This window comes from Citrus clementina, unplaced genomic scaffold, assembly GCF_000493195.1.
Source record: "Citrus clementina cultivar Clemenules unplaced genomic scaffold, Citrus_clementina_v1.0 scaffold_7, whole genome shotgun sequence".
In the NCBI taxonomy this organism is placed as follows: domain Eukaryota; kingdom Viridiplantae; phylum Streptophyta; class Magnoliopsida; order Sapindales; family Rutaceae; genus Citrus; species Citrus x clementina.
This window is the reverse complement of record NW_006262075.1, coordinates 3,766,924-3,782,957: the sequence shown is the minus strand read 5'-3', so window position 1 is coordinate 3,782,957 and position 16,034 is coordinate 3,766,924. Positions and strand designations below refer to the sequence as shown.

The window sequence follows — 16,034 nt, the reverse complement described above, 5'->3', positions numbered from 1 at the left end:
AGCGTAAGCAATTATTTTCAGAGGCTTATTAGTTCATTCATGATATTACTTTAAAATCCAAAATTGACTTATAAAAGTATTTAATCATTTGAAGCACATGTGATATACAATGTCTTGAGATTCCTTTTTTTTTTTTTTTTCTAATAAGATGTAGTTTCTTATGTGTAAAGTAGAATATCAAAAAAATTATGAGATAAGTCTAGAGAGGTCCTGGAGCACTGCTCTTTTTCTATTTAGTGCTTGCCATGTGCTTTATTCAACTAATCATGATAATATGTATATCCACGTGACAAGCACTAAATGGAGAAGGATAATATGATATTTTTTATAATTTTAAAAGTAAAATTGTATATACTCGCAAGGTCAAGTAATTAATTTTTATGAAATTGTTATTGTGAAAAATAATTGATCATGATACTAACTTTGATGTGTCTATTTCTTTTTTTTTTGAATTCATTTTAACTTGAATCCACTGATACTTTTTCCTGAATCACTCAATGACAAAAGGCTGCGTGATCAAGAGGTAACAAGCTCAAAACTACTGTAACATTTTAAAAATTCTAATTTGACATTTATAAGACATGTGACGTAATGTGAAATTACAATCAGATGGTCCGCCGGATTATTGCTCAGATGAGTCTTGAAGCTGAGCTCCACCACCACCTAGCTCCAACTAATTGGTTTGTCATCTGATTATTTAGTTCTTTGAATTTGTAAAATATTTTTTCGCTAATTCTTATCTTTAAAAAATTTAGCAATAACGGCGGCAGAGACCGGAAAATGAGTGTTGATTCTGAGTTAGAGGTAGGTTTCTGAGTCAATCACTTTATTTTATTTTTTATTTAATTTTAGGAAGCACTGCGGTGAAGTAGTTGATGAATATGTTTGAAATATTTCAGGAAATTGAAAATGAAATCACTAAGCTCTGTGCCGAATTGGAAGAAGTTGAGAAGCAATTGCAGTATGCATATCACTACAACCACACAGCACCATTAAGTTTCCAAGCATTATAACCTTTAATTTTGAGAATATCAATGCAAAATTGACTGTCACAGGTATTTTTTAAAAAGTCCAAGCTGTATAAAATCAGCAAGTGAGGCCGAATTTCTTGAGGGCTTCTTGGAAGAGACCTTGAAACTTGTCTATATTCGTAAGGTAAGATCTATTTATAGTTTCCACAAAATACATTTGTATATCAGATAATGCATCTTTTTAACATAATTTTACTGCTATTTTTATGTTAACTCAGCAAAATTTGGAAACTAATAACAGCATCCAAGAAACGTCTAATTCAGAGGTATGAAGTACAAAATTAAATGCAAGAAACTGGCAATCTCCCAAATTGAAATTTATCAAAAGGCATATATAATTTTTTGCTATGATTTTTTTATCATAAATAATTAAAGAAATTACATTTGACCATTTTCCTTTGCTGTGGCAATTAGAAACGGCCAATGCATTCACAAAGTGCAGCTGCCAGTGGTTTCATGATGGGAAGTTCAAATTATTGCCTGGGTAATTGGCCACAACAGTATGATGCTGGATTTCTGAATGCCAGAAATTTTTCTAATTCATCTCAATTTCAGCACTTGAGGTTCTTAATTTCTACATTCAACAAGTCAAAATTACCATCTATTTGAATATTTATTTGTTCCTCAATACTTTTATGTACCTTTTACAATATCATCGAATTTTCTGAATTATAGAAATGAGTCATCACAACCATTTGCTGAAGTGTTTCCAACTGCATTGCCGAATCTTTATGGCACTGGATTTCCAACTGGGAATATAGTGAGCAGCAGTTCTAGGCCTGAGGCTAATGGCTACATCCGCCAACTGCCGCGTGACCAATTTTTCAATAACGCTGATTTTTCTCAAGGGATGAATAATATTCAACAGGTACAACCGATTTCATTCATTTAACTAATGTTCCTGATTGACTAGCTATTTCCTTTTGACACTTAATCATATATATATGACTGGAATTGGATTGTGTTAATGTTTGCTACAGAAGTCTGTTAAGAAGTAAAATAGTTGAGTAAAACACTGAGGGTGCTTGGCACTTCCAGTGTATACTCCATTCTTTGCTGAATTCATGTCATTTGTGTATTTGATTTTTAGCTAATTGACTGAGTGGTAAATGTGAAAATAATCCAACCGAGAGAGTGTATACATCTATAAGTATCACCTCGTGACGATTACTTTCTAGATACAAATATCTATTTTAGATTGAATCTGGAAAAATTGTCATCCCTAATATAGCATTGAAGACTTCGAATAATTCAATACTTATAAAGTTGATGTACAAAGTTGTATTCTAATTAATACAATTCACCATGCAATAATAAAATGAAAAAGTAACACATGATAATTTATAACAATGTCACATCATATGACACATTAATTGAACCAATATAGCATTTTATTAGAAAAATACTAAAGATACTGAAAGAAGATAGAATGAACTATATATAATACCGCATGGAGTCATAACATTAATTGATTATTTTATATTTTTCCTCTTATACCTATGGTGTCATAGTTAATTTTGTCTTCTTTTTACTTAATTTTTCTTGTTTAAATAACAGTGATCTTATATTATCTCGACAATGTATGCGTTCAATGCTTTCTTTATTTTCATTTTTCTATTGTAAGAGAATTGATATAAAATCTGTTATTTTATTATTTTAGCACAGTTTGTCGTGCGCGCATACATGTATATTTATATATCATATCATAGGCATGTTAATTTCCAATGATAAAGGAAACTGCTTAATTAGATTACTAGTGCCGTGGATTACAATGCCTAACACTAGCAAATTGTTATCATAAAGCATATGGTTTTACCAAATTGGATGCATGGACTTCTGACGTACAATTTCAAATCTCTTAGGCTTAATTAATTAACGCAACCAGCTGTACTTCATCTTGGTCCTGATAATGCTGAGACCAAATTAATTAAATGACTACAGGGAAGGAGGGCTGCTGATCAACATGAAGAGAACAAAGTCGCCGACGCCACATTAGCCTGCCGTGGCAGTTGTTCACAGTACCGTGATCGTGGCTTGCCTTTTCCGTATTGATACCAAGGTCTTGGTCCAGGGAGACAAGGTGATCAATTCATTGTCGATAATCAAAGCTTTTAATTGTTTGCCTTAGGCGCCGCCTGATCATCATAATTATATGGTAATTGAAACAAATACTGTTGCTTTTGTGGCCTCAATTGTTGGAACTAAATAATACTTTCTAATAATGAGTTGGTCAACTCATTATTTAAAAGTTAAGTTCTGTATTTAGTATTTTTAGTCAACCTGTGTTCAGACCAAGACCATTAGATGGAAATGGTGCCAACTTTATATGCGATGACTGAATTTCTTTGTTAGGGTTTAAACTGACATGGGTGACATTCAAAGATTTACTTTAACAGGGAAATTTTCACTTTGAGGAACATTATCGCCCCCAAAGTTTCACTTTTATTCTTTAAGCAAGCACTAAAGTCACTTTAAGAAGTAAGCCAATTTAGGACCACCGGCCTTGTCATGTTAAAGCCGGATTTTGAAAGCTTTTAAGTAATTAGAAAGCTGAATTAGCATGTGATTTCCCCCGCGCTACAGCAAACACTTTTTTTTTTTTTTTTGAATTTGAGTTATCCTCGAGACCCTCGCGAAGTTCTTTATGGCAGTTCTAATTTTCCTACCGGCGAGAAATTGCCAAAGAGAAATCTTTATGCCTCAGACGACCAATTCTATGAAATTTTAGTTATAAATTAATGAAGTAACTTGTACGGGTGGCAAGTGATTAATTAAAATGAAATCGATCTATATGCAGTATATATTATTGTACTTGTACTTGATGTACGTAGAGACGAGAGGGAATGAGGCCTAATTTCTCTATCGCCCAGTATTTGTTTAAGGCGATAATACATGCCCTCATAATATATGCGCCTATGGTGCAAGCATATAAATTTTAGGATGAGACATTTTGTTAAAGTAAATACCACATTTTATTAGCTAAGAACTGAGCATCAATCTTTACACCAATTGAGCAAATTTTGTGATCAGGATTTCATAATTTTATCTTCGCTCACCGTGCTTCTCGTAACCTTCGTTATTACTCAGAAAAGAATAAAGAGATGTCACTGATTAAATTCCTTCAGATCCAAGTCACCTTATTGGCTTGTCATATTTTTAATTTTTGCAATTATTGGAGAATCTTTTTCTTTTATTGAATGAATTGTTTTAAAAAAAAAATATTTACTGAGTGAATAAACTTCTTTATTTATTTCATGTGAAATGAGAGGCACCGAATGAGGCTGTCATAGCCACAGGAGCAATAACCATTGCAGCACAAGTATATGTAACGTGATGTATATGATTCCAAACAAAAGAGACGTGAATAGAAACCTAGTAATAAGCGCAAGAGGTAATGAACTCGTCACTTCAAAATGAAAGCCTAATAACAACAACAAAGGAATAACTAGCATGTGCGCAAAAATCCATGCAAATAAAGCCTACAGTAGTACAAAAGAAAAATATACATTAATTAATAATTTAAAGCATCACCGGATCTAATTACAAATTTGCCAGAATTAAATACAGGACATGGAACTAAAGCTGTTCATGGCAAGCACTTCCAACCCCTTTTCCTCAACTTTCAGAAAGCTGAAAGAAAATTAAAAGAGACACGACGACGACAACGACATGCCATCGACATTCCATAGACACTTACATCACGCGCACAGGGAGATTATGTGAACTTATTGCACAAACACACACTACCATCAAATTTCAAAAGAAGCTAAAAGACGCTTTTAAAAGTTCAATTAACAACAAAGAGATGACATAGAGAGAGAGAGAGGCTGCTCCGAATCTGATCTCGGTCTCCTCAAGCTGCTAGCTGGACCTTTTTGGTTGGAACCCCAGGAAAATTTCTCTAGAAATTTCTTTATTCTATAATGCCATACATGACGCTCGTCATGGTGCAGTCCTCAACGTCGTCGTTCTGGGACCCAGTGAGGAGCAGCTGGGCTAAAATGCTTTGAGACCACCCTACCATTAAGTAGTTCCAGAATGGGAGTGAAACTAACACACCTTGGCGCTTTGTACTGATTAATTGACGCGCCCCGTGAAATGGCATAGTCCATTAGCTCCTCAAATGTCCCATTTTTCACCACCCTTATCTCTAGTGGTCCAATTGAATTATCAGCAACTCGGCCTTGTCGATACACCGAGTTCAGCGACTCTTCCACTACCAGGCAACATTGATTCAGCACCTCATCACTTGGTGAATTGGCTGCATCTTTAACAAGCAACTCCCAGAATATCACATAATGTCCTGGAATTGTCGTTGTGTCAGCATAACTTGTGTACTCAATGACGCTGGCGTTGAATTCCTTCAACAGCAAGGAAGCATTATCAATGCCCTTTTGCAGTTCAGCCTCGTCGGTTTTGTCTGAGTCAATGCTCAACAAAACATTCTTTCTTTTGACAAAACGAAATTGGGGAGCCGAGTTGTAGTATCCGGTGACAAGGAGGATGTCACCAACTCGGTAACGGTTCAGGCCAGCGTAGGTTGTGACCACAAGCTCATACTGTTTGCCAACTTGGACGTGGGCGAGATCAACAAGGCGTGGAGGTGATTCAGGAGAGAGAGGAGGAGAATTTGGGTCGTGAGGCAAGAACTCAAAGTAACCCATGTTTGGCATGATGGTGTAGGAGACCTCAGATGGTTTACACATTGGCTTCATGTTAAGGCCAAAAAAGCACTCAGAGGAAGCATACATGGTGCAAGCCAGAGGCAAGCCACCACTGTAATGATCAAGTGTGGGAATGTACTGGGCCATGGCTCCAGTGACAATCACGTCAAGATACTTTGTGTTAGGCCAAATCCTTGTTATGATACCATCCCACTCCTCTCCTGAGCATTCTTTAGTGATAAACTCTGCGAGTTCTGGGTTTGGTTTCAAGATATTTTCCATGCATTTTCTGATTGAAGGGTCAGTGACATTAGGGTTAAGGGTTCCTGCTGAGATATCATCGGCAAGTTGTTTCCAATTGAGCTGAAGAAACCTAATGGCTCTAAGGAGGCCAGAGGCAAACACTGCACCAACACGAAGCACTTCCTCGCGCATGATAAGGCCGCAGAGCATCTGAATGTACATGCTCTGGAAAGAATCAACGCAAAGAATGGCCTCGTCGGGGCTAGTGTAGACATTGAAAGGATCATATGGCCTGGTCTTGAATTGCTCACTCTTGTAGTAGCTTGTGAGCACCGGACGTGCCAATAGCCCACTGGCAGTCTTCGTTTCTGCTTTCACAAACAAGAAGTATAGGCCCTTCCCTTTGTCCAGCCCAGGCACGTAACTGTTATCAACACATTAATTAATTTATCAAGAATTAAACAATAAATATCAACTGGGTTTTAATTTCCAGGTTGTGTGTATGTGTAAATCGTAGCAAACTCAAACACGAAAACTTCAAGAGTAGAAAAAACACTCACAGGTTCATGACAGGCATGAGAAGGCTGAACAACAGCTGGCGACGATCCAGCTCTTCATGAATCGTTGGCATCAGTTTTCTTTCACCAGCTGAAGTCCCAGAACTGCAATTTAATTAAACGTATATACTAAAAGTCAGAAACAAAAATGAGAAATATATAAAGACTATATATATATATCTCGAAATATGTTCACGGCTCACCTGGTGAGGAACTCAGAGACAGGGTGAGAGGACAGGATGGCAGAGCGATCGCCATTAGCGATACGTTGGATTTCAGGCTGGAGATCTTCATAAGTAACAACAGGGACTTTGGACTTGAAAGTGTCACGGTCTGTTGCGCCATCAAGGTTGAACCGGCGGAGGTACTCAGTCTCACCGTTTCGGCTGAGTATCGCAGCCAAAACCCTCTCTTGAACCGGGTCAGCATTTCTTGTCATTTCTTCAATGAAACGAAGCGCTTTTGCATCTTTCTCACAAAGAGGTGTCCCAAGTGGGGATGGGAGAGCCGAATCAATGGCCATGATTCAGAAATTAAAGATTATTTGAGAAATTAAATTTGATTGTTTTTAACTAAAAGCTGGCTCAAGAAGAAAATTCAATAGATGGTGCGGTGTGTAGGAATTCAAGAAATTGCATGCCCTTATATAGGGGAACAATGACGAGTTTACCTTCATTCAGTAGTGCCACGTCATCGATGTCCACGTCGACAGCCGGACGATACACATACTTACCTTACATCGTAGACTACGGTATTTGGAAAGAAGCGGGTAGATCGTTTCTGGTCATAGCGACATCTCCCTGCCAAATATTTTTGTCCTAACGAGTGATTGTAGTAAACAAGGCCGACAAGCTGGGCCCATGACACGTATGAATCGCTTTAAAGACCCGACATGTCGGGTCCACGTGTGTATCCATGTCAGCAAAGGTACGTAATTGTTTGGTCCCAGGACGTCAGCCGGACCACGCGGCTCTTTCATTTTGAGCTTGTTGATCTCCGATAGCGATGGGTGCCGGCTGTGATGGCCGAATGTGAAGAGGCGGCCAAATTAACAACGCAAATTTCATGTTGCATGTAACAAGAAACCTATATTGCCTTTTGAATAAATTATCATCATTTAGCTTTAGGCATAAAATTTTGTTGTCTAATGATTTCAACAACTTGTAGTTATTTTATAATAAGATGATTGTCAGAGATAAATTAATTATTTAAAGATGAATTATGGTGCAGCAATCACGTGGATGTGATATGATATTTAATCAAAATTGATTTGGTTAGAATTTGTGTTTTGTACTTGTTCTGGTGTCGAGGATCATGGTGAACAATTTTATATGACAAGGGTAGGTGAGCTCTTGCATTTGCTTTAATTTACATCATTATACAGTTGAGTTACAAATTACACACGCACACATACACATTGTTTTCTTCACCATCTATTGAGACTGATTATATTATTATGATAATTTTGATTAAATATATATTTGGGGATTGAAAACATAGTGATTTACATTGACATTAAAGGAATCCTAAGGAAAAAGTGTATATGTGTGAGTATAATATTTAAAGTGCTGGGCAGATAGAATGAGATGCATGTGTCTCACTTGTTTACCACTCTAGCTAGCTAGCCAGTTAGGGGATGATATCTTCATTTCTTTTTATTAATTTTTCTTTTGTTACAAGAAGCTTTTTCGACAAAGAATCCAATCTTAGTTAAAAATTAAGAACAGGGATTCCAATATGAAATATGGAACTTTTTAGGTAGTTTAAATACGAGCACAGTACGTGCAAATATACTTACGCACGCAACTCAGTTTATGTGCCAAAGTTTGTATTAATTAGATTTATATGATAAAAGTAAATAATCAAATACAATATATTCGGTTTTTTTTTTCATATTTAAATTCTTACGATGGTTGTTATTTTTGTCATATGTGAATGAGATAATGTTTTTTTAAATCTTACCATATGTGCATTGCATAATTAATAATATTAATTCTTGTTATTTATGTATATCTTAATGGTTTTGATCCTTATCATATGTGAATCACATATGACAATTTGGACCTCTCAAAATGTAATTAAATTAACTAATCAAATGCAATATCTTAGATTCATTTCCAATTGACTGCATGCACTTGACAGTCATATTTCTGGGTCATTCGTGCATGCTATATTAGTTTTGCTTCTTTCCATAAATATGACTAAAAATATCAAAACGTTTATGTCATATGTTTACAAAGTAGGAGGGGTTAATTCTAGCCATTCGTGCTTGTTATATTAGTCTTGATTTTAGCAACTTATGGATTTTCATACCATTTCTATATATCATAATCGTCTAATCCTTGTCATGTGTGTTTTACATAATGATGTTGATTCACAATGATCTTTTGTGGGATTGATTGCATCAAATAAAATATATCACAAAGTGATGTAAATGTTTGATATTTATTTAAATTTAGCTCACAATCTTACAAAAGAATTAAAATTCAATTTTTTCTAATATCTGGTGTCAGATTTTGCATAATTTAATTTTCAATTGTGATACTTTAAAAACTTCAACAATAATACTACTAATACAAGTTATGTACAAATTTTATACATGCAATCTAATATAATATGTTGTATATATTATTGTAATTTTTCTAAGAGTAATTTTCAAGCAACTTTATTGGTTGACCATCAGAGTACTAATATTAGAGAATTAGGGGCTTAAAATATTCATTTGAACTTTCTCATTCCTCTAACTTAAAAGTATAAAATTAAAAATAGATAGTTTATTTTCTTTTAGCTTTTTGAAAATGTGAGATATATAAAAATGATAAAATATTCTCCAATTAATTTATGAGTTCCATATGAAGAATTAATTCAAAAAAAAAAGGATTATATACTAAAATCGGTCTAATTTAATTGTTTTTCCCCTAATTCATTGTTTTTAGGTTAAATGAATCTAATTATAAAGAGATATTTTATATTCTTCAATTGATATCCTAAGATATTTTATCCAACGTTACGTGATAATCATTCATTTTATGGTTGATGATTAAATAAGTAATTTTATAAATTATGAAATTGTATTGTTCTATAAATAAATAATGCATCACTTGGGTCCTATTTGATATTGCGGTTCAAATGTTATAAGTAGTTTATTCATAAGTTTTGACAAAAATGACACTTGAAATGTTTTTTAAAAAGTTGTTTATTTCATAATTTTCTTTATTTTGAGGGGTTTTCTTTTTATAAGCAGCTTATTAAATAAATCACCACACCTTTTTAAAATTTGTATTATAACCTTAATATTTTTAATAAAAGAAAAATTACATTTTTTTTTAATAAACCCTAATGCAAAAATAAAAGAGAATTAGACTTATGTCTATTTTGATTATTATATAATAAAATAATACTTTTGTAATAAAATTTAACAAACACGCTTTTCAAAATTACAGAAAAAATAAGAAAATAATTTACTAAACGCCAAGCTATTTTTTTAATTAGCAGCTTATTTCACTTGTACGGAATAAGCAACTTATTTTATCAATCATTGTAATCTCAAACTGACCCATAGACCGAATTGTTTTGAGATATCATGCACACAGTTCTTGTAGAGTTTTGAATTATAAATGAAACAAATTATTTTAATTTTCTCATTAATTTCTTGTTACAAACAATTATACAAACTAAAAAGGAAAAAGAAAAAGAAGCGATTGTGAAACAATTGAGAGCGATGAAAAATGGCGAGTGCGAGCCTTTGCACATATTTGTGATGGGCAACAAATCAATTCTCACATCACATGCGTCGTGTATCTCATAATATATATATAATATATTTTGTGAATTGGGGATCAATCGAGCTCTTTAGTGAAAGTAATTGGGAAAGAGAAAAGTTCTTTTAATTGTGTATAATTGGCATCTGCCATTAATTATTTGCTTCATTAAATAGGAGCAATTATTTGCTTTCTGAAGTGAAAAGAAATTGCTTTTAACAAATTATTTATAGGTGTTCGTTCATTCATAGAATGGGAGGTTGTGGATGTCCAAGTTGCAAGTTGTTGTGTTAATTAATCACTATATATAATTATAAGATATTAATTAAATGGCTCAAAAAAAAATTTATTTTAATTTATTTATTAAATCTAAATCATAAAGATTTCCGTTTAAGATCAATGATGATCTGGAACCATGCATTGCTTCTAAGATCGATCTTTACTTATTATTTGTTAAACATAAATATTCTTTTAGCGCTAAAAGAAACTACATCAAACTCACCAAGAAGTACAACTGAGATATATTTATGCCACATATATATGATTACAATAACCTGAAGGCTTATAATTAAGAATAATAAGAATGGATTTAGAAAAGATAGCTGCAAAGAGCCCTAAATCCGATAAAACGAATTCTCCTTAGGCACAGCCAATGGTGTAACAAAATGTTTGAAAGAGCAGGTTCATCATCTGAATGGCGAACTCAATAGCTCGCTCCCAAGGAAAAGACAATGACTCCGATCTAATTCTATCCGGCATATATTTAGAAAGTGGAGAAAGACATCCTACAATAATAACCGCAACAAAGTGTGGGCAAAACCCACTAAAAAGAGAAATAAAATTCCACATAAAATAAAAATAAATAAAGATAAAACTCTCACAAAAAGGAGAGAAAGACAACCATTCTATTATTGGCATGAAAAGATTGATGATTTACTCCTTCTCTCACAAAAGGAAGTGGCGGAGAAGATAGTTTTGATGGCTAGAGTTTATTATTTCGGAGAAAAAGAGAGATTTTTTTATAAAGTTATTATTGTTTTAAGAAAAAGATAAAATCATTGATCGTAATAATATCTTTGATAGAGAGGACCCTCACACTTATCCGATCAATGATGTCCTTTTCATTTTGCATTACAGCTACCATTTTTCATGTGCACGTACGGCTCTCTTAAGGGGATTATTAAAAAAAAGTCAGTTTTTTTTTTCTATTGAAGTTAATATATATCACTTATTTTTCACTGTTTTGATGATAGTCTAGATAAAATTTAAAGGAAAAGTAAGGAAAATGGGTAGTCATTTGCATAATATTTTATCTTGAAATATAAGATATATATTTATTATAAGGAAAGATGTTCAACAAAAAGTATAATAAAAATATTTTATTATTAATTTTTTACTCCCAAACTTCTATTTCTTATTTTTAGCTTTTAGATTTTTGTTTATATAATTTACTGAATTCATAATAAATATGAATAAAAGTATATTTGAAAATGAGAATAATATTGTAAAATTATTGTGGTAAGGGGATAATTAGTCATAATAAAAACAGTTGGGTAAATGATATATATTGATTTCAATAGAGAGAAAATTGACAATCTTTCATTAAAAAATTATCATATTTTCAAGTGCTATTTAAAAATGTGAATATTTTACTTAAGAAATGACTCATAAAAGTTAATAAAATAACAATCTTATTCAATAGTTAATTAATCAAAATTAAAAATTGGATTAAAAAATTAATATTAAAAATTATCTCTAATACTATCATTGAATTCTTAACTAGTGATTTTGATTTTGAATCAAACGTTTACGTATTGTTAATGGAGTAACGGACAGATCTCACGGCTCATCCAATCAAAATGATTTATGGAGACGTTTTTCTAAAATAAAATTTTCATGCGCATGGAGCCATCAACACGGCCTACGGTGCAACAGTGGCACCGTGCGACAATTGCTAATAATAATATATGAATTATGGATGTGACCCATCCTTATCCTCATAATCCTAAATTTTAATTTATCAAGAATTAATGTTGAAGCTTCAACAAAAATATAAAAATATATCTTTAAGAGATCTATTAAAGTTTTTCTTTCACTTGTTCACTTGAGTATAGAGTTCTTGTTCTGAATTTGCACATCATAAAACTAACCTTGTTTTCTCTGTTTTGTTCACGCAATTGACTTCCGGTTTACGACTACATACAAGGGAACATATTGACTATATGCCGATAAGCAATTGATTTTAACATTGTTTACTTGTCTCAACATAACTCGGTCAGAATTTGATTTTGAATTTGTAAGTCATCAGAGAAATAATCATCAAGTCCCACTCGCAAACATCCATACTCTGCAGAAGAGTTTTAGATACAGAGTCAAGTAGTTAATTTTTTAGGATTATCTAGTTGGAAGAGACTAATAAAATCAACGCCAGTCTTATAAAGGAGTCCGTTTTAAACGGGTTTAAAATTCTACCACCTCTAATGTCTTCGCTTTTGGTCATTATTTGAACGACAGGGCAAAGTTAACGTCAATTTAATGTGATTTTCGTTAGCATGATCAAATTTTAAAACACAATCCTATTTTTTTTTTTTCTTCTTCTCTTGTTTAAAATCTGAAGAATGACCTTAGTGAATACATGACGTGATAGTACAGTAGTCAGTTGTCAAAAGATAAAATAAATGAAGAATAATTTTAACCATACACAACACAAGGAGAGCTCAAAACAAGAAAGATATTTCTTCATTTCAAATTTCAGGACCTTTGATGGATCATGGAATTATTGCGGTGAACCCCAAACATTCCCGCTTGCCTAAAAGATTAAAAGAACCCCCATCATTCGTCATACTTAAAAATTTTGACTGACGGGGCGGTACATATAATAAGATTCTTATTACTCGATTAGCTTTGTCACATCCCCAGATATGTCATTAACTAAATGAATATAAGTAACCTTGTTGTTCCTCAAACAAGCAAATAAAACAAGAAAAACGCCAACCTATAATTTCTTTTTCACTCACGAAACGTGGTCCCTGTGTTAGGCATATTATATGTGGTGGAGACCAACTGGGCACTGGCTGCTGGTGCACGCACTTTTTTCCTTTATGTCTTGCATAATGCATATTGCCTAATCTGCTCTTGTAATAATTACAGTCGTACAAGTTAGGTCACTCCAACATCCGTACGCAGCAGCTACTTCATTAGTTTGTGAAGAAATTGCAATGACACTTGAACTTGAAGATGAATCGATCATCTTCTGAAACTGAATTTTCAAACTCCATGAACATTAAAATCACACACCCGTGCACTTGTCATTTTCACATGTTCTTAGACAATTGAGTAATTAATTGTGCCATCAACGAAAGGACTTACAGAGAATTTTCATCTATCTTACCCCAAAGCATGAACAATTAATGTAGTATCATATCAACTTATTTTAAATCCATCTTAAAGAAATAATAGGTAGTTAGTTTATATAAGTGTGAGAAGAAAATTTCATCTCTCGAGGTAACTTTTATTTATGAGTTAAGTTCATGATCTTTTATACATTATCAAAATCAAATTCATACATAAGTAAGATCCATATAATATTTTCACATGATAAAGACTAGTAAAAGAAAGACCACCTTATACATGACAGGGATGTTAAATAGGAAAATTATTTCATGTTGGCTGAAAATGGTTCTTGAACTAATTAGTATATAAGCTTAGGCAATCTTTAGCTCAAATCTATGTGAAAAATTGATGGTCATTTTATAATCAGGCTTACGAGCTTCTATAAAAAAATATTAATAATTCTGTGAAAAATACAAAATAACAGACACTTGCTATCATGTATATCGTTGTCTGTTAGGCCATGCAGCCTCATGAAATAATTTTCAACTTCAAAAACTTGCATTAATTTGTCATCGCTCCATCTCAATCTCTATCAATCCATGGGGAACTTTTATTTTTAACATTCATTGCATTGTACACTCCTACAAGATTTTTATAGCTAAACATAGTCGTTGTACAATAAGTATACGCTTGGCCGTTCTTACCAAATATATATTCACACTAATTACTTTCATGCATGCATTTTCTTTTCCTATTATCTTTCAGTTTTATTTCTATTCATATCATTATATTTAGTGGTGAGTTGAGTTCTTTACTTGCACGAAAAATGATGCATGCACTCGTAGATGCACCTTTGAGTAAATATTAGACCAACACTTACACTGTATCAGCATTGAAAAATTTTAAGTATAGACTCTAGACTGTAGAAGTTGAATTTTTTTTAAATTTTTCTACTAAAAAAGGCAAAAAGAAATATATGCACCCGTGACAGATTTTCGCTTGAGAATTATACGCAATATCTAGAAGAAATGGTTTAACTAGGTAGCAAATAACAATCTGACTTCCTCAAAGATACTGGACAAAAGGCATGCATCCATAGGAGCGCTGTTGCTTTCGAAGGCTTTAGTTTTGAAGAAATTCAGCATACGATAATCACTTCACGTTCGGTGATAAACCAGTATTATTATTCCTTTCATATTGGGGACCCAACTATCATGTGGGCAAATTGATATATGCATGCCCTAATTTAGTAAGATTGAACTCAATGATTTTTCATTCTTTCCTTTTCTACTTACACGACGAGCACACCGGTGGCAGGCTTTGTCGTGATCTCTCACATATAGAATGCCACCTCAATTACCACTATTTATTTTACTAGATGAACATGTACCTCTTCATGTTTATCTGTGGCTCAAAATTTATTTTCATGAGTGCATGTTTGAAATAAGTTAAAAAGCGTATCATGGAGACAATCACGCGTGCTTTGTTTCTTTTTCATTCATTCATTCATGTTAATGAGATCAATGACGTGACTCCATTTATATATCATTTAAATCATCTTGATTCATAATGATAGTTGTTTGTTTCTGTAATTGGTATTAAACGAAATTATCTGTAACTAAACCAACTATATCTAGGAGCATAGCCAATTGATTATTGCTGAGGCCTTGGGGATTTTGATGCGCACAATTTCACATATGGGTCCATCTGACAAATATTTCATTATCTTCTGAAATTTCAAAGAGATTGATACTCAATAATTGACTACTACTCTCTTTTTTAACTAGTTATATTTTAATAATTATTGTCCCACTCTGGCTAATGTTATCCTATTTATTTAATTAATAATCATATCAAATATATTTTATATCGATGGGTCATCAATTTCTCCATTAATATTTTAATTAGTTAATAAATTCAGTAATTCATCTATATTCTACAGTTATGGAACACGGATGGGTTGCACGTGAAGAATGAAGAGTGATTGTGATTTAATCCAATTATTCATGATAGACAATCAACAGATCCCCTTTATAAAGAAAACTTTATTATTACGACTTATAACGAATTAATGTATCAAGTTTCTTAATTATTATTATTTTACGTAACTAGAAGAACAACATATGACACCTAGTTTTTTTTTTTTGGGGGGGGGGGGGGTGTTGAAGAAACCTCCATGTGTTCCATAAAATTAATTGAAAATTTTTAATATTTTAGAACACATATAAATTTCTTGAATGTCAACTTTGTTGCTAGTATTTAATTAATTGAATACTTTTTTTAATCAAAATTAATTAAAAATAAAAATAAAAAATTATAGAAAAAAGTGATGGAGCTGTCATAATTTTACAAGCTACATTTCCTCTTGTTAGGTGGAGAAAAAAAATTAAAAGAATGAAACCACCTGTTGTTTGATAAAGTTATTAGTCGAAAACTCCGTGATTT

The 16,034-nt window shown here is 32.8% G+C and overlaps 2 protein-coding genes across 2 annotated transcripts; one reads left to right on the top strand and one right to left on the bottom strand.

Annotated features, from left to right (window-relative positions):
• Nucleotides 1-417: 417 nt before the first annotated feature.
• On the top strand, nt 418-2,910 carry LOC112096839. Its single transcript, XM_024180905.1, has 9 exons — nt 418-523; nt 610-680; nt 756-804; nt 900-961; nt 1,056-1,155; nt 1,250-1,297; nt 1,446-1,594; nt 1,707-1,899; nt 2,894-2,910. Exons 2-9 carry the CDS (start codon nt 610-612, stop codon nt 2,897-2,899), a joined length of 678 nt encoding a protein of 225 aa, XP_024036673.1. The 5' UTR covers nt 418-523; the 3' UTR covers nt 2,900-2,910.
• Nucleotides 2,911-4,538: 1,628 nt separating this feature from the next.
• Nucleotides 4,539-7,102, bottom strand: LOC18035901 (probable indole-3-acetic acid-amido synthetase GH3.1). Its single transcript, XM_006425952.2, has 3 exons — nt 6,699-7,102; nt 6,499-6,600; nt 4,539-6,362 (listed from the first exon to the last, which is right to left on the bottom strand). Exons 1-3 carry the CDS (start codon nt 7,016-7,018, stop codon nt 4,988-4,990), a joined length of 1,797 nt encoding a protein of 598 aa, XP_006426015.1. The 5' UTR covers nt 7,019-7,102; the 3' UTR covers nt 4,539-4,987.
• Nucleotides 7,103-16,034: the final 8,932 nt, after the last annotated feature.